This window comes from Lactuca virosa, chromosome 4 (assembly GCF_052849685.1).
Source record: "Lactuca virosa cultivar CGN04683 chromosome 4, Lactuca_virosa_CGN04683_v6, whole genome shotgun sequence".
Classification (NCBI taxonomy): Eukaryota; Viridiplantae; Streptophyta; class Magnoliopsida; order Asterales; family Asteraceae; genus Lactuca; species Lactuca virosa.
Window position 1 is genome coordinate 419,884,365 of NC_136429.1, and position 21,375 is coordinate 419,905,739.

The 21,375-nt window shown below is 37.6% G+C and overlaps 1 protein-coding gene across 1 annotated transcript in view; it reads right to left on the bottom strand.

Moving 5' to 3' along the window:
* The window catches only part of LOC145106570 (uncharacterized), a 57,436-nt gene extending 37,071 nt beyond the window's left edge, over positions 1–20,365 (bottom strand). The window contains exons 1-6 of the mRNA XM_079043533.1: positions 20,029–20,365; positions 15,778–15,853; positions 13,114–13,207; positions 12,853–12,915; positions 12,660–12,746; positions 12,345–12,423 (exon numbers count right to left, since the gene is read on the bottom strand). Of these exons, the coding sequence (XP_078899659.1) occupies positions 12,345–12,423; positions 12,660–12,746; positions 12,853–12,915; positions 13,114–13,207; positions 15,778–15,853; positions 20,029–20,365 (736 nt within the window). The remainder of the gene's footprint in view (positions 1–12,344; positions 12,424–12,659; positions 12,747–12,852; positions 12,916–13,113; positions 13,208–15,777; positions 15,854–20,028) is intronic.
* Positions 20,366–21,375: the final 1,010 nt, after the last annotated feature.

Genomic DNA, 21,375 nt, shown 5'->3' on the forward strand with positions numbered 1-21,375 from the left:
TATATATGTATAATGTCAAGTCGTCTTACCGCTAGTACGCCTCATTCACGAAGCCGGTCTATAAGGGGGGTATAAGGTTGTTGCCTATAAAATGGCAACTTAATGGGTGTCCACTCTCACCCACTGCTTCCTTGATCGGTGGAGGGTCGTTAGCCGAACGGGTAAGACAAGGACTTATAAATTCTCATTAAAAGTATGATGAATATTATAAAGTAACTAAATGCTTTTATTAAATTCCCAATCTTAGTTACTTTAGGAAAATGTGAATAAGGTTCTAATCCATGAAATTACACTTTACACTTTGTTTAAGTCGTTGGTGGAGCGTGTGTGGTTAACCGGCACACTAACTTGGACTTAACAAGGTAGGTAAAGGGTGACTTAAGGTTTACCATAGCATCGGTGGAGCGTCTGTGGTTTACCGGCACATCGATTGAGTGATAAACCTTGAGGGTACCAAGTGATTTGCATGGTTACTTCACACCTCGTTTTGTGATCCTCGGTATCCCAGTCACAAAAGTTGGAGGGCACACTCGAGATTGAAACATGCCTTTGAAAAGTTCATTGAATCTCAAAAGAATCTAGGAATTTCTAAGAACCAATTAAAAACCTAATATTTATATTTCGTTTTTCATGGTGGAAATTGGTGAATCGTCATCCACCTACCTTTCAAATATGTTATAGCTTGGATTACGGCATACCTCTTCTAAGTTATAATATATTGTGATTGGATCCTAGCCTTAATATTACATTTGGGTGTTTTATTAAGGACTCTCTTAATATCTAAACTAATCTTGTTCTCTTCTTTCAGATGTCTTCAAACAATGCTGCTTCTGGCTCTAATCCTAATGGCTCCTTTACCCTTATGAAATTGTGTGGGAAAGTCACTTTTGATGGATCCAACTTCAATGAATGGATCAGAAACATCAGGATGATTACCCGCTATGAGGACAAAGAATATGTCCTTGACAAGGAGCTTAAGGAGATTGATGAGACCACTGCAACTCCCCAGGAGATCGCTGACTTCCGGGCACATGAAAGGGATGCTACAAAAGTGGCATGCATCATGTTGGCCACCATGACAGCGGAACTCCAAAAGTCCTATGAGGACTTCTACCCTTTTGAAATGCACCAAGATCTGATGGAAAGATACCATCAAAGTGCACGACAAGAGAGGTATGAAATTATATGCTCTATCATAACAACCATGATGAAGGACGGGGAATCCGTCACGAGCCACATGCAGAAAATGCAAAGGTATGTGGATCGGTTGCTGAAGCTTAATGTGAACTTCCCTGAGGAGCTTGCAATAGATATCATTTTGCACTCCTTACCATCGTGCTATGATCAATTCCGCATGACATATCACATGAATAAGGAAGAGGTCACACTCAGCAAACTTCAGGGACTCCTCAAGACCGCAGAAACAGGTCTTAAGGGTAAGTCGGTTGTTAACACTCCTACTCCAAACTCCGCCCCGGTTTTGGCAATCGGGAAAGGTAGAGGGAAGAAGAGGAAGAGCTCTTCGAAGGGTACCAAGGCTAGGACCCTTGATGGCTCTTCTTCAAGTGGAACCAAGAAAGGTTTTGTCACTCCTTCTTCTGACCCTAAAGAGGCTGAATGCTTCTATTGCCATGAAAAGTCACATTGGAAGCGGAACTACCCAAAGTACCAGCAAGATGTGAAGTATGGGAAAGTTAAACCCAACCATGCAGGTATTTACACTATCTTATCTAATAACTCACCCCATTATAACTCTTGGCTCCTTGATACCGGTTGTGGTATTCATATCTGTTCTAATTTGCAGGGACTAAGAAGAAGTGAGAATGTGGATCATGGAAGAATAAACTTAATCATGGGGAATAGGAAAGCTTTACCTGTCACCAAGATTGGAGTTTATACTTTATCGCTAAGTAGTGGGTTTAGTTTAGATTTGAATAAATGTTGTTATTCGCCAGAAATGGCAAGAAATATTATTTCCTTTCATGCATTGTATAAAAAAGGTTTCACCTTTTCATTTGATAATGAAGTTGGTTCGATTAATGCTTTCTTTAATAATGTTCTTTATTTTAAAGCATTACCTTGTGATGGTGTGTATGAAACTGTATCTGTGGTTGATAACTTAGGAAATAATGTATTGTGTATTGATTCTGTTAATGATAATAACTTGGATAAAGCATCATTATGGCATTGTCGTCTTGGACATATAAGCAAGAAACGCATAGGCCAACTCCAAAAGGATGGAGTATTGGAGTCATTTGACCTAAAGTCAGATGATAGTTGCGAATCATGCTTACTTGGAAAAATGACAAAGTCACCCTTCACAGGCTCTTGTGAGAGGGTTGAAGGTTTGTTGGATCTTATACACACGGATGTGTGTGGGCCCTTCAAACATGCCACAAAGGATGTTAATCGTTATTATTTGACTTTTACTGATGATTACAGTAGATATGGATATGTCTACTTAATCAAGCATAAGTCAGAGACTTTTGAGAGGTTTAAAGAGTTTAAACAGGAAGTCGAGAATCAATTGGGCAGGAACATTAAGATGGTTCGATCTGATCGAGGTGGTGAGTATCTTAGTTTAGAGTTCCTCGACTATCTTAGGGAATGTGGGATTGTCTCACAATTGACACCTCCCAGGACACCGCATTTGAACGGTGTAGCTGAGAGGCGTAATCGAACCTTGTTGGATATGGTTCGTTCCATGATGAGTCGAGCTTCGCTACCAATCTCATTTTAGGGGTATGCCTTAGAGACTGCCGCCCATATCCTTAATCTAGTTCCCACAAAGAAAGTTGCCAAAACTCCTCATGAGATGTGGACTGGTAAAGTACCCAAACTAGACCACATTAAGATTTGGGGTTGCGAGGCTTTCGTGAGACGCGAGACACATGATAAGCTCGAACCTCGAAGTGAGAGGTGTATTTTCATCGGCTACCCACAGAAATCCTTTGGTTACCTCTTCTATAGACCTAGTGAGGATGTGGTCTTTGTAGCTAGGAGGGCTTTCTTTCGAGAGAGAGAGTTCATAAGCCAAGGAGACAGTGGGAGGCAAGTTGACCTTGAAGAAATTCAAGAGTCAAGTGGTGAAGGAACTTCAAACCCTAGCACTCAACTTGAGGAGGAAACTCCTGTTGAGCCGATTGACAAGTCTGTACCTCTGAGGCGTTCCACAAGGGTTAGGAATGCACCTGAGCATTACTATGGATTCCATATTACTGCGGAAGGTGATACACTTATCAGTGATGAGACACTGATAGGTCTGGATGAACCTAACAGTTACGCGGAAGCCATGGCAGGCCCTGAGTCAGCCAAGTGGAAAGAGGCAATGGACAGCGAGATACAGTCCATGTATGACAATCAAGTTTGGAACTTGGTTGAGAATATACCAGGTCGTAAGACTATAGGGTGCAAATGGATCTTCAAGAAGAAGACCGACATGGATGGTAATGTACACACTTATAAGGCACGACTGGTTGCAAAGGGTTTCTCACAAACTCCGGGAGTTGATTATGATGAGACCTTTTCTCCAGTGGCCAAGATTAAGTCTATTAGGGTTCTGTTAGCCATAGCTGCATTTCATGACTATGAAATATGGCAAATGGATGTCAAAACCGCTTTCCTTAATGGAAAGTTGGCTGAGGATGTTTACATGAGTCAGCCAGAGGGTTTTGTCAATACAGAGTACCCTAATAAAGTGTGTAAGCTTGAGAAATCCATTTATGGGTTAAAGCAAGCACCTCGCAGATGGAATCTTTGCTTTGATGAGAAAGTCAAAGAATTTGGCTTTTCTAGGAGTGAAGATGAATCTTGTGTATATGTCAAGGCTAGTGGGAGTATAGTTAGCTTTTTGGTATTGTATGTGGATGACATACTACTCATAGGAAATGACATCCCAACTCTACAGGAAGTTAAGTCCTGGCTTGGGAAGTGTTTCTCTATGAAGGACCTAGGAGAAGCTGCATATATTCTAGGGATAAGGATCTTGAGAGACCGGAGTAAAAGACTAATTGGACTTAGTCAGAGTACCTACTTGGATAAGGTGCTGAAGAGATTCGGCATGCAGGACTCCAAGAAAGGAGAGTTACCCATCCAGAGTAACGCCAGATTGAGTAAGACACAAAGCCCTAGTACTGAGGCTGAGATAGCAGAAATGAGTCGAATACCTTATGCTTCGGCTGTAGGATCGATCATGTATGCTATGACGTGTACTCGACCTGATGTAGCCTTTGCTTTGAGCATGGTTAGCAGGTATTAGGGGAACCCTGGCAAGGCATACTGGACTGCGGTAAAGAATATCCTCAAGTACCTACGGAGGACTAAGGACTGGGTCCTTACCCTCGGTGGGAGTGAAGACTTGAGAGTTGTAGGGTATAGTGATGCTCGCTTTCAGACTGATAGGGATAATTTCCGCTCTCAGTCAGGCTGGGTCTTTACCTTAAATGGAGGAGCAATTTCTTGGAAGAGTTCCAAGCAAGAGACAGTGGCTGATTCAACTTGCGAATCAGAGTATATAGCAGCTAGCAAGGCAGCAAAGGAGGCGATATGGTTGAAGAACTTCATTGGAGACCTTGGAGTTGTACCAGCTATTAAAGAGCCAATGGAAATTTTCTGTGATAGTGAAAGTGCAGTTGCCTTAGCCAAGGAACCAAGGTATCACGGGAGATCCAGACACATCGACAGAAAATACCATTTCATCAGACATCGAATAGAAGAAGGACTCCTCGTGGCAAAGAGGGTATCATCGGATGAGAATCCAGCAGATCCCCTCACGAAGGGACTGACTCGGGTTAAGCATCCCCAGCATGCTCGGAGCATAGGGCTGAAGGATGATATTAGATTTAGTAGTTAGATAACCTTGAAATTTGTAAAGTGTAATTGACATTAGATGATGAATAAAAGGTGTTTTATTTATGAGTAAAGTGTTGCTATCTCTTGTCGATCGTTTACTATATTTCTTTTGCATGTTTTGACTTCCAGAATAATTATGTTTGGTATATCATATTATTCGAACCTCCACAGTCGGTCATATGTCGGAAGTAGGTATGAATCAAGACTGTCATGATTGGTTGCAGAGGTCTAAGTTGTTGGACATGGCTACAACACTCATGAGTGCTCATAAGTTCTGGAGCATTGGACTCAACCCACGCTCACTGGAATCACTTCATGGAATTTATCTCAAGTGATCGTGAGACTGTAATATCATATAAGTCTTCGAACCTAGATATATAATTTGTTACTTATGAGTTGGTTATGCATTGATTGTACGAAAACGCATTGGTAACTCGATGTTATAAAACGTGCTCTTGTGTATAATTCAATGAGTAGTAGAACAAACATATGAGTCGAAGTTTATCTGTTCCTTCTTGGATTAGAAGCTGATATATGGGCCCCTCGATGATTTTGTTTTGACCTATGTACCGGGCCCGGTCAGAACTAAGTTGATGTGTTCAATTAAGTTCTTTGTCAAACAAATCGGAAATCGGGAAACAAACTGCTGGACAATAAGTAAGACATTGTTCCATGTATTTGTCCGGCTGATATCTAGAACAGAGGATTATATGATCACTTATCTTAAATGGCGTATCATCATCTTCTCAGTTCCGAGAGACCTTGAAAGAGCTATGATTGCCGATCGGTTCCTGAAGTATTACAATTATAGTTATTAGACTTATCCAAGTGGGAGACTGTTGGATAAGGTGTCTAAGTCCATAACTATTTCTGGTATGTACTTGACCCGACCCGGCATGGTCCATTTGGGTTGCATGGCACCATGCAATTGGATAAACTAAAATGAGAGAAATAACACTTATGGTTTATTAATATATTATAAGTTCTAATATATTAATAATATTATTTAATTAGTTTGATCAAGAATTAATTTAGAATTAATTAAGTGATCAAAAGATAACTAATTAAATATATGGGTAGATTATGTAAATCTTCCATATCTTATATAGTGGGCTAAGAGGCTCCATGGATTATCAAGTTGGGTTCCACCCATAGGATGCTCCATGGATGCTCCATGGGAGTTACAAACCCCATGGGTCATGGAAATGAAGAGTCATGACACATTAGGGTTTACATGGTGTAACCCTAGATGTGTCAACACTATATAAGAAACCCACTCTCCACCAAAATAGGCTACACACTAAGAAACAAGAGGGCTAGAGCCGATTTTGCAAGTGTAAGATTCTCTCAAAGTTTACTCCTTTGCATTTGGTGTTGTGTGAAGCATTTGAGGCATCACACTTGGGGTGCTAGGCTCACAAGGTTTCAAGGATCATAATCAACAACAAGGTAAGTTATTCTATCTTTCATTCAAGTTAAAAATGTTCCCCATGTATGCTAGATAGGAATATAACCTTGGAATTCAACTTTGCATGATTATTAGACAAACATAGATCCAAGGTTATTAGGGTTGCATGTACACTTAGGAAGTGTTAGAATGCTCAAAACCCATCAGAAATAACCTTCTTGACTAAGAGTCCACTCAATTCATTGAATCCACTTTCTTTATGGGGCCCAAACCCAATGCCAAGTCCTTAACTTAAAGGTCCTTATACCAAGCCCATTATTGGCCGAATTTACCGAATTGGACCCAAATCCCTAATTGGGCCTTAATTCTAGATCCATAAACAAGACTTGGTCTAAATCATCATGTTCATATAATCCAGCAAAGCCCAAACCCCCTTTTGTCCATAAACAGTCCAATATCCAAGGTCCAAATGCCAAAAGCCCAACAGAGGATGTACGCGGGGCATACTCATCCGAAAGTTGACCACCGTCGGGGTGGTTGACCCAATACGCTGGGCGTACTGGATTTACGCCGGGCGTATGCCGAGTTTTGCCAAAACTCCATTAAGTGCTTAATGGCTTAAGCACTTAAGCCCAAATTTCAGATCCAGAGTCCCAATGTGCCCAGGATCCATAAAGACTCGAACTTTACCACTTTGGACGTCCATAAAGTTCTTAATCCAAGGTCTTAATCTATTAAGACCTTTTTACAAGGTGCATGCGACATCTATAGTCATTGGGACCTCATTTTTATCACTCAACACCCCAAAAAGAGCCTAGAAGGACAGATCATTCGTCCCAATCACAACATGCACCATCTTTGGGCTTTTTGGGACAAGAAGTGGTTTTATAAAGCAAAAAAGGAAAGATCTATACATATGTGCATAAAGTTTGAAGCTTTTTACCTTCTGGAGCTTCTAAGGCACCTTCTAACTTCAGATCTATAAGTTTGATCTTCTTCTCCAAAACCTTGATGCAACACCACCTTCTTAGAACACTTCACGAAACACTCAATAAGCTCAAAACTCAAAGAAAGGGGCTAGGGTTTGGGGAGGATGATTCTAAACAGTGGAGGCTGAGGTAAGGGAAGGGAAGGTGCTCATAATGTTGTTTAAATATTCCCCAAACCCTAAATATTAGGGTTTCCTCCAGACACGAGTACGCCCCACGTACACAAGTGTACTCCCTGCGTACTAAGGCGGACCTTAATACGCTTAGCGTACTCCTATGTACGTGCGGCGTACTCCTTCTTGGCCTAAAGTTACAACTTTGGTCCTTAAGCTTGCCTTGGCCTTCACTTCCGAACTCCAAGGGCCATAAATGACAAGGAAAAAGGTAGAGGAGAGTTCGGAAATACCTGGAAATCTCGGGATGTTACAACTATAACTAGAACAGGAAGGAACATACAATAACTAGAACCTGAACGAACATACTATAACTAGAACCGGAAGGAACATACTATAACTAGAACAGAAAGGAACATACTATAACAAGAACATGAAGGAACATACTATATTCTATAACAGAGGAACAAATCATGATTCACGAACTTATACTTTACACTCCCAGTAACCTATGCAGGGAACGTATCATTTACTCATTGTTTGTAACAATATATGATAATATACAAGGTATAAGGATATATATGGGGTACATCTACAAAGTACCAGGTTATATATGGGGTACATCTACGAAGTACCAGAGTTATATATGGGGTACATCTACAAAGTACCAGATTTTATTTATAAAGGGTACTTCTACAAAGTACTAGACATTAATAATAAATATATTAATATATACAAAACTCACAACAGTATCGACTGAGGCGTTTAGAGTACAGGATTTCATTACTTCTAGTAGTCTTCCTAACAAATAGAACAGCGCCACATAACTTCCTAGTAACATGAACATTCAGTTAGAAGGGGGCCTATAATGCTAACTTTATGATTCCTTAGTGGATACATTAGGGATATGTATTAATAGGATCGGACAGGCAGTAGGATGTGTGCTTTCCGCTTCACTTCCTGTTCCTTGTTTGCTTGTGGGCTTAGAGCAGATTCACACAGTCTACTATCTATTCGATCTTAGCTATATATATATATATATATATATATATATATATATATATATATATATATATATATATATATATATATCCTGTATACACCAAGTAATCATAGGGAGTATCAGGTATGGGTCAGGTCATAGCATACAAATTCAGTATACCGTTTTCTACTACAAAAACATACTTTTCAGATAGAACATTAAGTAGACTAAACTAGAAACTCATCCGTAAAAGGGTTTGATACGCATTATTAAACCAGTATAATTTAAAGGACCTTTAGTGGTTAATTCTATAATACATTAGTTTATACATCAGGGTTATATACAATTAATATCCGACAGGCAATTGGATGTGTGTTTTCCGCCTTATTTCCTGTTCCTTGTTTGGTTGTGGGCTTAGGGCAGATTCACCCTTTTAACTGTCTGTTCGATATTAGATTATATATAGCTAGTATAAACTAAGTGATTATAGAAGGAACTATTGTGGTTACCATTTTTACTAAAGGAAATATATGATTTTCTTAAAGAATGTTTTTATCAAATATAAAGAACTATTACAGTTAACTCCGTAAGTACCAAATGAATACGCCAAGGTTATATACAGTAAAGATCTGACAAACAATGGGATGTGTGATTTCCGCCTCATTCCCTGTTCCTTGTTTGGTTGTGGGCTTAAGGCAGATTCACACAATCGATTGTCTGTTTACTCTAAATTGTATATAACTTGTATCCATTTACTACTCATAGAAGGCTTTGTAGAGTCATTTTTACTTTCATTCATCACATCAGAAAATATATGATTTTCTGGAGGAATAGGCGAACTTTTCTAAAAAGAACTTACAGTTTACTTTTCATAACTAAAATACCTATGAACTCACCAGCTTAAATACTGATCTACTCTTTCAAAATAACTTATATTCTCAGCAAACTAGTAGACATGTACGCGCACTGGGATTCAGAAGATGGAGTATAGTAGCTTCATGTCTTGTTTTGTTATTTACTTTTGGAGTCAATCTTTTGTCAATCACATACTTTGTAAACACTTTAATATTAATGCAATGGTCGTTTGTTACTTTGATTACTATGATGCATGTGTTGTGATACTAAACATGACGTCCTCCGCCCCTGAACGTTTCCGCCATTCCGGTTTGGGGGTGTGACAGATTGGTATCAGAGCATTATTTATAGTGAACTAAGTATATCAACCTATAAAAGATATATAACTATAAATGCAATGGGGCCGAAGTGCTCTGACTAAAAGTATATTTTTAAAATATAACAATATTTTATAAAAGTATACATACCTGCTTATACATATATACATACTAGAACAAGTATCACAAGAAGAACAAAAAGAAGTATTTAAAGGTTGGACACTGCGGTCAAACCTGGACAGTTATGTAATCATATATGGGATCAATATAGCCTGATCAACTATATTCATTTGAGATATGACCAACATGTGTTTGGGAGTGATGTGGTGTTGCAACAGTCTTAAAACTTACCTAACTCTATATACGAAGGATTTCTAGATCAGAACATAAAGTTAAAATACTATAGGAGTATTTTATGATACTATAAGACAACAACAAGTTTAAAACATACCAAGTTCATTACTTTAAAATACTATAGGAGTATTTTAGGCACTATAAATAACTTATGTGAAAATTAAAAAGACCCTTCTGGTAGGTCTATAATTCCGGAGTGTATACTCCCAAGGTTTTATATAATTTAGGTTTTATAGAGTTAGAATTTGCGATCTATGCTCTCCTTCCTGTTCCTTGTTTGGTTGTGGTTTTAGAGTAGGATCACTTATTCGAAGGTCTATTTAATCTCAAATTATATACAACTTGTATACATTGCGCAATTATAGGAGGACCCGTTAAGGATCACCCCATAATGTTTCACTTAATCTCATAGATTCATTAGACACTTCCATTCTCGCACGACAAACCCAGATAGATGTAACCACTCCATCATAACAGTCAGCAGAGGAGTAAAGGAGGAACAAGAAGATATTCAAAGGGAGTTTTCCAAGGAGGGATCAGCCGAAGGAACCAAAACGTCCTATGCGTCACACTAATAAATAATAACCTTAATTGACTTAGTGAGCTAGTGAATACACTACTCACACTATGTGTTAGGATTATTTCTTTTTCGTGCAGCTAGTAACGGATATTCAATTCACAGAGATTCATTCGAGGATAGCCACTTCTAATTCATAAATTTTATTTTATATAGACTCCCATTATGAATTGTTTTCAGAACCCTATGAAAGTCAGAACCAGATACACTCAGAACTAGGATAACTTAGTCATTTAGCTTTCGACTTATAATCACTGTTATAGACTTATTTCCATCTCATATTTGTATTCTTTTTAGAAAAAGATGCCTCGTAGTATACATGTAAGGCGTGTAGTCAATAGCACAACAGAGAATCCACCACCACAATACGACCCTGCTGCTCTCCAAGCAACGGTGATAGCCGCAGTAACAGCTGCTATAACTCACATTCGCGCAAGTACACTACAAAAAATATGTCATTTAGTGGCACACAAAAAGTGCCACTAAAACCCCCCCAAAAATGTCACTAAAGGCTTCTAAAAGAATCAACGACACATATAATAAGTGTCACTAGAAACGCTCCCACTAAAACGCTTTAGTGACACTTTTTGTTTTTGTCGGTGCAGGTTTTTAGGCTTTTAGTATCACTTTTTTATTTGCCACAATAGAAGAAAAGTTTTTTATGGCATAAGTTTTGTGCCACTAAAGCTCATGTGATTCAAAAATTCATTTTACTTTTAGTTACACAATTTAAGATTTTAGTGGCACTTTTTCTATTTGCTACAAAAAAAAAATTATAGCATATTTTTCATCTGTAAATGCTGATGAGATTCTATAATTTAGGCTATTTATATCCATATAATTTTTATCTATACTATAAAACAATATAAATAATAAATTATAGTAGGTAGAAAACAATTAAAATTTCATTGTTTTTCATCAATATTTTTAAACTTTTTGAATCCAATATCTATGTAAATATCAGATACGTCTAAATGTGAAACCCAATACATGCTAAACATAAAATAACCGAACAAAAATAATAATAAAGAACTTCAAACTTAATTGCAGATGAACTTCTTCCCCAAATTTGATGCTAGGTTGAACAAATTCTGTTATCTAATACGCTCGAATCAATACTAGCAATTCGCTGTCCAAAAAAACAAAGACGATTCAAAATTAAGTTAAATAAGGCCTAGTTTATCAAATAAATAATATAACATTAAACACAAATCAACTGTCTATAAGAACAAATGGGAGACAAAAGCACATAAAATTGATTACCATTGTTATGATGACTTTCAGAAGATCATCTTCGGTTAACTTTGGTTGACTGACTTAACTTTCAGCTATATGATCATCAATGGCTGCAAAATATGCAATGAGGATTTACATATATGAGTTATATATCACATTTCATATGTCGGAAGTGTATTATTAAATTATGAAATATTAAAATAAAAAATCTTTGATATAAATATAAATATGACTTAAAAAATTCTATATTATGAGCCACCATGACAAAAGAACTCATTCATTAAGTCAAGTTATTTAATAGGAAATTGAGATTCATACATTCCATGTTTCATGAGTACCTCAATGTCCTATTTATATATACTTAACAATTACTTTGTTGCCCTTATTAGTAATTTATATGTCCACGGTTTTGCTAATTTGCTAACTGACTCTAGCTACCACATAAGTGTACTAACCGACTCTTAATACAACATCACTCTCATGAGATTTAGGCCCCTGCACTTGTCCATATTCCTAATCTATCCCCGATAGCTACTCTAGTTAATAAAACTAATGCAAGAAAAAGGCTAAAAGATTACCACATAAAGGCTATCTGCTAGTCTAAAACTAGGTTGAGCCTTAAAAGAAGAATTGTCCTAATAGCTTATAAAATGATATCTTACTTGCAAAATCAGGATCTTTGTGGAAATCTTCAAGTTGTGTTTGATGATGTCCCTCCCTCAAAATGAGCCTATTTGCAGCCTAAGCCGGAAAAAAGATTAAACATGACATTTAGTTCAACGTAAGCTACATGTAAAAACAAACTACTTTTTTCTTGACATGTTTCTTTAGCTATCAAAGGAACCGTTATTTCAGCAACAGAATCATAATTTATATGATATGTGTAACTGCACAAATGATAAAGTGACAAAGGAATATACATCAAGGTAGTAAATATAAGAATTGCATCTACTTTATTGAATCAATGGATCTTATACTGGTTCAGGATGCTCTTCTTTCATTAACAAACCATCTTTAATAGGCTCATCGAGGGATATCAAAAGTGTGTTACCATAATTTGCATCCTGGAAGTGATCATTTGCAACATTTATCACTATTCTATTTTAGGAAGTACTTATAATCTGGATGCATTATAGAAAACAGACCATTTATTAAAAATTGCTTTATCACCTGTCCAGAGTACGGGGATCCCTCTTCATTAGCCTTCCTATCAGGTGGAACAAGTGAGAGAGCCTGCATTAACAGAAAGGAGAATTATAGAATCATATACACCTGAATGAAAATGGAACACCCAGGTCATACTCTTGTAGCGACACAATACACTAAAAGTACAACTTGAAATGGAGCATTGATACATAAAGGTCTTGGATGCCAAACCGAATACCATAATGTTAAAAATGATAACACCTACATTTATTGTATATCTAGTACTTGAGTTCTTAATGCCAACTTAGAGATGTGGCAAGTTTTATATCCAAAATCAAAGTTGTTGAACTTATTTATATGATCAATTGCTATAAAATAACTACATGCAATACATAGATATAATTTATGAAGCAAATTTGGACCTGCTAAAGTTGCAACCAGCTTCATGAAACCAATCTATGAACGAATCCTTGCATCCTACTGTTAGGATAATGTTGCTTCAGGGGACAATTTGGTAATTGGACTGGAGCATATATGGCACTTGCAAGGCCAAAATACAAAATCATGGCTCCAATACTCTGTGATATAACCACCTGTATAAAGGCATGATATGATCCAAGTGATAGCACGATCCATAGGTGTTCAGCAAAAAATGTATTTAGGACACACTTTAATGTATATAATAATCAACTAATGAAAGACTCAATAAACCCTAACTTCCATTAACACCAAAGGGAAGAATGAAGATGATTGAAATTTCCTTTATCCATTGATCCTCTTTAGAATGAAAAACTTAAGCCACTGTCAACTTCACATAAAAAGACAAAATACTATGCAAAAGTTGAAGATAATCACATTCAACAAAAACGCACATAATTTATAGCATATGTTTGTTGTTATCAAATCGATTATGTCAATGCAATCCAGAGTTTTCACCCAGCCTCCCTAAAAACGAATCTAATCAAGATCATTGCACACTTGTGTCAACAAACATAGTCACATTTGTATGTTAACCACAATAAATTCCTTCAGGTCTAAATTCAAGCATAATTTGATTAATTTCCTTGTTTGTTTGATGAATTAATCATCCAACAAGCAAATGATACGCTATGGTTACTTACCTAATCAATCAAAACGATCCTATTGTATGCATAATTCCTCATAAAAGCAAGCAAATGAACAAGCAAATTTATAATTTATCAACAACATGAAAACATCACATACCGTAGTACCAATGGCCACAAGGACCACGAAATGGAGAGGAGAAAGAGCCGAAATAGATAGGAAACAGTCGTCGGCCGGTGGTCCGTCTCGTACGGTCGATGTTTTCCCTCCTTATCAGGAACTAAATCGATGACGAAATCGATTGTGCTGACTGTGTTCCAAATTCTTCAATTTCCGTTTCCATATCGATATCGGGATATTAGAAGTAGATAAATTGATGAAGATATCGACTCTTGGTGATGAAAATGGAGACAAATCATGTACATGTAAAAAATACGCATACGATTTGTATAAGAGAATTAGTTAGGGTTACGATTTCGTATATCAATTACTCTGAACGAATATATATGTATCTCGTGTGTACGCCGACAAAAGAAAACATTGAATTTATCCACTACTACCAAATAATTTATTAGTTTTCGTTGCTCATACTCGTGGTCTTCAAAATCAAAAAAGGTTCTGTTGTACCAAAATCGTGATTTTGGTAAAATTAGGGACCAATTTTTTAATTTACTCTTAATTATACTATGTAATATATTTTTAATAAAAGAACTTTTAATGGCATATTAAAACATTATGCCACTAATAATTATGAATATTAGTGACATAAAATGTTAAGTGCCATTAAATCTATTAGTTTTTATAGTGACACATAAAATATGTCACTGAAAAATATGATATAGTGGCACATAGAACATATGCCATTAAAAATATATGCCACTAAATTACATATTGTTTGTAGTGGTAGTACCAGTGGATCTGGTAGCGGTACCCACTTAACTAATCCCGGAGATACCCACGGACACCCATGAGAGTGTTCGTATAAGGACTTCATGAACTGCAACCCAAATCCTTTAATGGAAATGGGGGAGTCATTGCTCTAATGTGATGGTTCGACAAAACAGATTCGATCTTCGAAATCTATTTGTGCCCGGAAGGGAGCAAGGTGAAGTTTGCTGCATGCACCTTCTTCGACAGAGCCCTAACATGGTGGAATAGCCATGTTAAGTCGTTGACCCTATCAGTGGCTAACTCGATAGGTTGGGAGAACCTAAAAAAGATGATGTTGGAGGAATACTGCCCAAGAGGCGAAGTCCAAAAGCTGGAACAAGAGCTATGAGAGCATACCATGGTCGGCTCAGACATAGTGACCTACACTGACAGGTTTAGCGACCTGGCAGCACTATGCCCTGGGATAGTTACCCCGGAGAGTAAGAAAATAGAAATGTACATCTGGGGTTTATCTACCCCGATTCAGGGGATGTACTGTCTTCTAACCCAACTACCTTTGATAGCACCAAACGCCTGGCCCAACGACTCATTGACCATGGAGTCCACCATGGCGTGGTAGTCCCCGTTCCCGAGCCATCAAAGGGAGGGGACTATAAACGGAAGTCGGGGAAAAAGAGGAAGGAGCGAACAACACAGGAACTCCTGCAGGAGCAACAAGTGGTTACTTTACACGCCGCCACAACACCTGCCACTCCAGCACATGTCAGTCGATATGTTGGAACCTTCCCGAAGTGTGGAATGTGTAACTACCACCACACCAGAGCGTGTCGGGAAATGCAATGCATGAATTGCCGCAGGAAGGGGCACATTGCCCGTTTCTGCTGGGCGCCGGCACAACCGATCACCCAAGTCCCTAGAGTTCAAGTAAACCAGACCTGCTATGGTTGTGGTGAGACTGGGCACTACAAGAGGGACTGCCCGATAACGAAGAACTTTGGCGCGGATAGACGAATTTTGATGATCGCCACAGGAGAAGCTGCCCTGGAACCACCAACAAACAGCAGTACATCTTCAAAATAAAAATTTCTTTAAAAATTTAATTTATATTTAATATAAGATTAAAATTGGGGATATTAAAAGTAATAATAATAACTCACTCGTCCGCACAAGTCACAACATTCATAAGAGACCTAAAGATTCGTTCAGGTAAGCTATGATGGCTTAGTATGTACATCATGGTTGTTCATAGCTAAGATTTTGCAGGCTTAGAGTGAGTGATTCCGCCTCATTTCTTGTTCCTTGTTTGGTTGTGGATTCAGGGCAGAGTCACTCAGTCAACCGTCTTATTCATCTTAATTATACATAACTTGTATATGCCAGGCGATCATAGAGATATCGAGGAGGATCATAATATAAAGTATCGACACTAGTTATCAAAGCACTTTCACTGTTAGTACTCGCTCATCGCGGTACGATTTGTGGCAATGCTAATATCAAGGGGAAAACTGAAAGCACTAGAAAGTCTACACATAGTACATTGTCGAGCACACTCGGGATACACCATCATATAACAAACGTTTCTTTCAAATAGGCTTAACATTTGTTTCAGTAAAGAGTCAGTTGTCATCATTCGTCATGGATTGGCGTGGTCCTCACCATACCAAGTTCATATGTTTCGAAAAACCCATCGTATTAATCGAAAAATTAATGAAACCTTCGTCAGTCGTAACGACAACTCGACCTAGACCTCAGTATTGTCTATTGTCTTCTAAACCCTGAAGAACTCATGTGAGGAGTACCTTGCCCTCCGAAACCTTGCCATCATATACTCAGCATACCTTCCCGAACTACCACTCGTCCAGCAGATCAAGTTCAAGCAAAGAGGCTAAGGACGAATACAACCCACCTATCATTATTAAGTGTATACGCGATGGTGGTATATAATTATGATTATGCGGATTTAGTATGTGTGTTTTAGCCCTATCTCCTGTTCCTTGTTTGGTTGTCGACCTGGGGCAGAGTCGCACATCCGACCGGCTTACTAATCTTAATTGTATACGACTTGTATACACGAGGTGATGATAGATGGACCAAGTATGAATCTTATCATGAGCGTCACGGCAAAGTTGCCCAGGTCTACGAGTGGATATTCTATCATTCAGAGGAGCACGACCCCAAGAGTACTGCTGAGAAAGCTAATTTCGGGACGAAATTCCATCTAACGGGGGGATGATGTGACAACCCGTAAATTTCTATCTTGTAAAGTCAAATCCAATCAACCAAAAGTCAGACTTATTTCTATTGCCTTTTAGCCTTGTTAAGGGTCATTTTAATGAGTTCTATGCCTAGTACACTTAAGGATTGGATGTTGACAATTGTTAGCTTAGGATTAGAGGAATACAATCGAACCATAAAACCCATCAAAGAGTGTTCACGGTCGTGAACCCAAGTGTGGCCGTGAACCCCTCTTAGGCCGTGAACCCTTAGCATATATATGTGTTTTTGCCATTTTTCCTTCACTTCTTCTTCTCTTGGCCGCAAACACTCCATTCTCTCTCAAGTATCGTAGTTCAAGAACACCATCTTTCACTCTTAAACACCCATTTCCTTTGCTACTCCATAGAAGCTTACTAGGATCTTCAAACACTTGCCAAAACACCAAGATCTTCAAGTGTTCTTCATCACTTGGGCCGTGAACCACCCATCTAGTTGGGCCATGAACATCAACTTGGCCCGTGAACATCAACTTGGGCCGTGAACCATTCATCAAGTTGGGCCGTGAACTATCCTTCCTTTGGGTCGTGAACACCGCTTCAACCTCCTAACTTGCTTATAGCACTCTTTTGGTGAGTTATTCTTGCATCCTAGGTTGTTTCCCAATCTCCTTTGTAGTTAGATTTGCTAATTACATGCCTATATGTATCATTATATGTCATTTAGGACTCGTTTGTGTCTCGGGACTTCATTTGTGGAACTTATCATCCTTACTTGAATTTTCAGTTGAATTACCCACATAAGGTGAGTTCATACCCCTATACTCAATCTTTTAAATGTTTTAAATGCTTTTAAAGGAGGGGGGAATACATGTTGAACACAATATTATTGTGTAAATATTTACTTGTGATAACCATCACTTTTAAGGATTTCTTATGCTTTTGTAAGTGATCAAATCAATTCAAAAACTCTTTTAAGTTATGTTACTTTGTTGTTTATAAAACTCCGTTGTTTTAAAGTACATGCATAACTCAGTAGATAATCGAGTCTTTTCTACAAATCAGGGACAGTTCAAAACAAGCATACTAGTAAACTATAATAGGTATAGTTTAGGGGTTCAGTTCATACTATAACTAGAACAGGAAGGAACATACTATAACTAGAAGAGGAAGGAACATACTACAACTAGAACAGGAAGGAACATACTATAAATAGAATAAGAAGGAACATACTATAACTAGAACAGAAAGGAACATACTATAACAAGAACATGAAGGAACATACTATATTCTATAACAGAGGAACAAATCATGATTCACGAACTTATACTTTACACTCCCAGTAACCTAGGCAGGGAACGTATCATTTACTCATTGTTTGTAACAATATATGATAATATACAAGGTATAAGGATATATATATGGGGTACATCTACAAAGTACCAAGTTATATATGGGGTACATCTACAAAGTACCGGAGTTATATATGGGGTACATCTACAATGTACCGGATTTTATTTATAAAGGGTACATCTACAAAGTACTGGACATTAATAAATAAAACATATTAATATATACAAAACTCACAACAGTATCGACTGAGGCGTTAAGAGTACAAGATTTCATTACTTCTAGTTGTCTTCCTAACAAATAAAACAGTGCCACATAACTTCCTAGTAACATGAACATTCAGTTAGAAGGGGGGCTATAATGCTAACTTTATGATTCCTTAGTGGATACATTAGGGATATATATTAATAGGATCCGACAGGCAGTAGGATGTGTGCTTTCCACTACACTTCCTGTTCCTTGTTTGGTTGTTGGCTTAGAGCAGATTCACACAGTCTACTATCTATTCGATCTTAGCTATATATATATATATATATATATATATATATATATATATATATATATATATATATATATATTCTGTATACCCCAAGTAATCATAGGGAGTATCAGGTATGGGTCAGGTCATAGCATACAAATTCAGTATACCATTTTCTAGTACAAAAACATACTTTTTAGATAGAACATTAAGTAGACTACACTAGAAACTCATTCGTAAAAGGGTTTGATACACATTATTAAACCAGTATAATTTAAAGGACATTTAGTGGTTAATTCTATAATACCTTAGTTTATACATCATTATTATATATAATTAATATCTGACAGGCAATTGGATGTGTGTTTTCCGCCTTATTTCCTGTTCCTTGTTTGCTTTTGGGCTTAGGGCAGATTCACCCATTTAATTGTCCGTTCGATATTAGATTATATACATAGCTAGTATAAACTAAGTGATTATAGACGGAACTATTGTGGTTACCATTTTTACTAAATGAAATATATGATTTTCTTAAAGAATGTTTTTATCAAATATAAAGCACTATTACAGTTAACTCCGTAAGTACCAAATGAATACGCCAGGGTTATATACAGTAAAGATCTAACAAACAATGGGATGTGTGATTTCCGTCTTATTCCTTGTTCCTTGTTTGGTTGTGGGTTTAGGGCAGATTCACACAATCGATTGTCTGTTTACTCTAAGTTGTATATAACTTGTATCCATTTAGTACTCATAGAAGGAATTGTAGAGTCATTTTTACTTTCATTCATCACATCAGAAAATATAGGATTTTCTGGAGGAACAGGCGAACTTTTCTAAAAAGAACTTACAGTTTATTTTTCATAACTAAAATACTTATGAACTCACCTACTTAAATGCTGATCTACTCTTTCAAAATAACTTGTATTCTCAGGAAACTAGTAGACAGGTACGCACACTGGGATTCAGATGATGGAGTATAGTAGCTTCATGTCTTGTTTTGTTATTTACTTTTGGAGTCAATATTTTGTGAATCGCATACTTTGTAAACACTTTAATATTAATGCAATGGTTGTTTGTTACTTTGATTACTATGATGCATGTGTTGTGATACTAAACATGACGTCCTCCGCCCCCGAAAGTTTCCGTTGTTCTGGTTTGGTGGTGTGACAAATGGAGTGTTCGTATATTGAGGTGTAGTACCCTCCCCCTGAAAATGTGCATTTGATCCAGAATGCTCCCCCTGGAATATGGTACTTGTGTCTTGAGGAACGTTCGCAGTTGATGGCTGTTGGTGCATGTCTTTCGCAGCGTCATCAATTATCGTCTTCAATTCATCTTCCTTGTTGTCAGCTGCTTTTGCTTTAGATGTGATCGCTTTCTCTGTCTCATCAAATAGTAGCATGAATTCATCATATAGATTGGAGATTGGAATTGTGGCTGGACTTGGTTTAGGAAAGATCTCCTTCATGGGACTATCGCCCGGCTGAATCCTCTTCAAGTAGTTGTCATCAAATATGACATAATAGGTTTCTTCCATTTTCTTGAATCGTTTGTTGAGAACCCTATATGCCTTAGAGGTCAGTGAATATCCCAAGAATATATCCGCGTCAGCTTTCGCATCGAACTTATTTCGTTGTTCCTTAGAGTTGAAGATAAAACACCTGGAACCAAATATGTGGAAAAACTTAACGTTAGGTTTGCGATTATTTATGATTTCATATGGATTAATAGAGAATCGCTTATTCAAAATGGATCTGTTTTGAGTGTAGCAAGCGTCGCAATTGCATCTGCTCAGAAATAGAGAGGTAGACATGCGAAGGTCAGCATGGTTCGTGCAGCTTCACATAAAGAACGGTTTCGTCTTTCAACTACTCCATTCTGTTTTGGAGTATAAGGATCCGAAAAATTATGTGTCATTCCCTTCTCAGCAAGAAATTCTTCAAATGCTTGGTTTTCGAATTCAAGCCCGTTGTCGTTACGTACATTCCAAACCAGCTTTCGCAGTTGAAGCTCGATTTGCTTGATGAAATCTTTGAGTTTTGGCGTTGCTTCAGATTTCTGTTTAAGAAAATACACCCAAGCGAAACGTGAAAAATCATCAACTATGACCAGAATGTACTTACTACCACCGACACTTTCAATTGCAGAAGGTCCACAAAGGTCGATATGTAGAAGTTCCAATGGTTCAATGACTTTCGTTTTTACTGTTGTTGGATGACTTTTTCTGCTTTGCTTCCCCATCTCTCAGGTTGCACACAAAGAACAAGCTTGTTGATATCTTTGAAGTTGAGGTGCGAAAGTCTTCTATGCCACAGCCAGCTATCATCAGAGTGAGCTTTCATAAGCAAGTAAATCGCAGGCTTAATTCCCTCGTATCGGGTTCAGATTCAAAGGATACATTTCTCTTTTTCGCTCTGATTTTAAGAGAACTGCTTTCGTTTGTTTTTTCTATTATCTCAGATCCTTCATCGTCAAATGATACTTTCAATCCTGTCCCTACAACCAATTTTGAAACACTAATTAGGTTGTGTTGTAAGCCTTCCATAT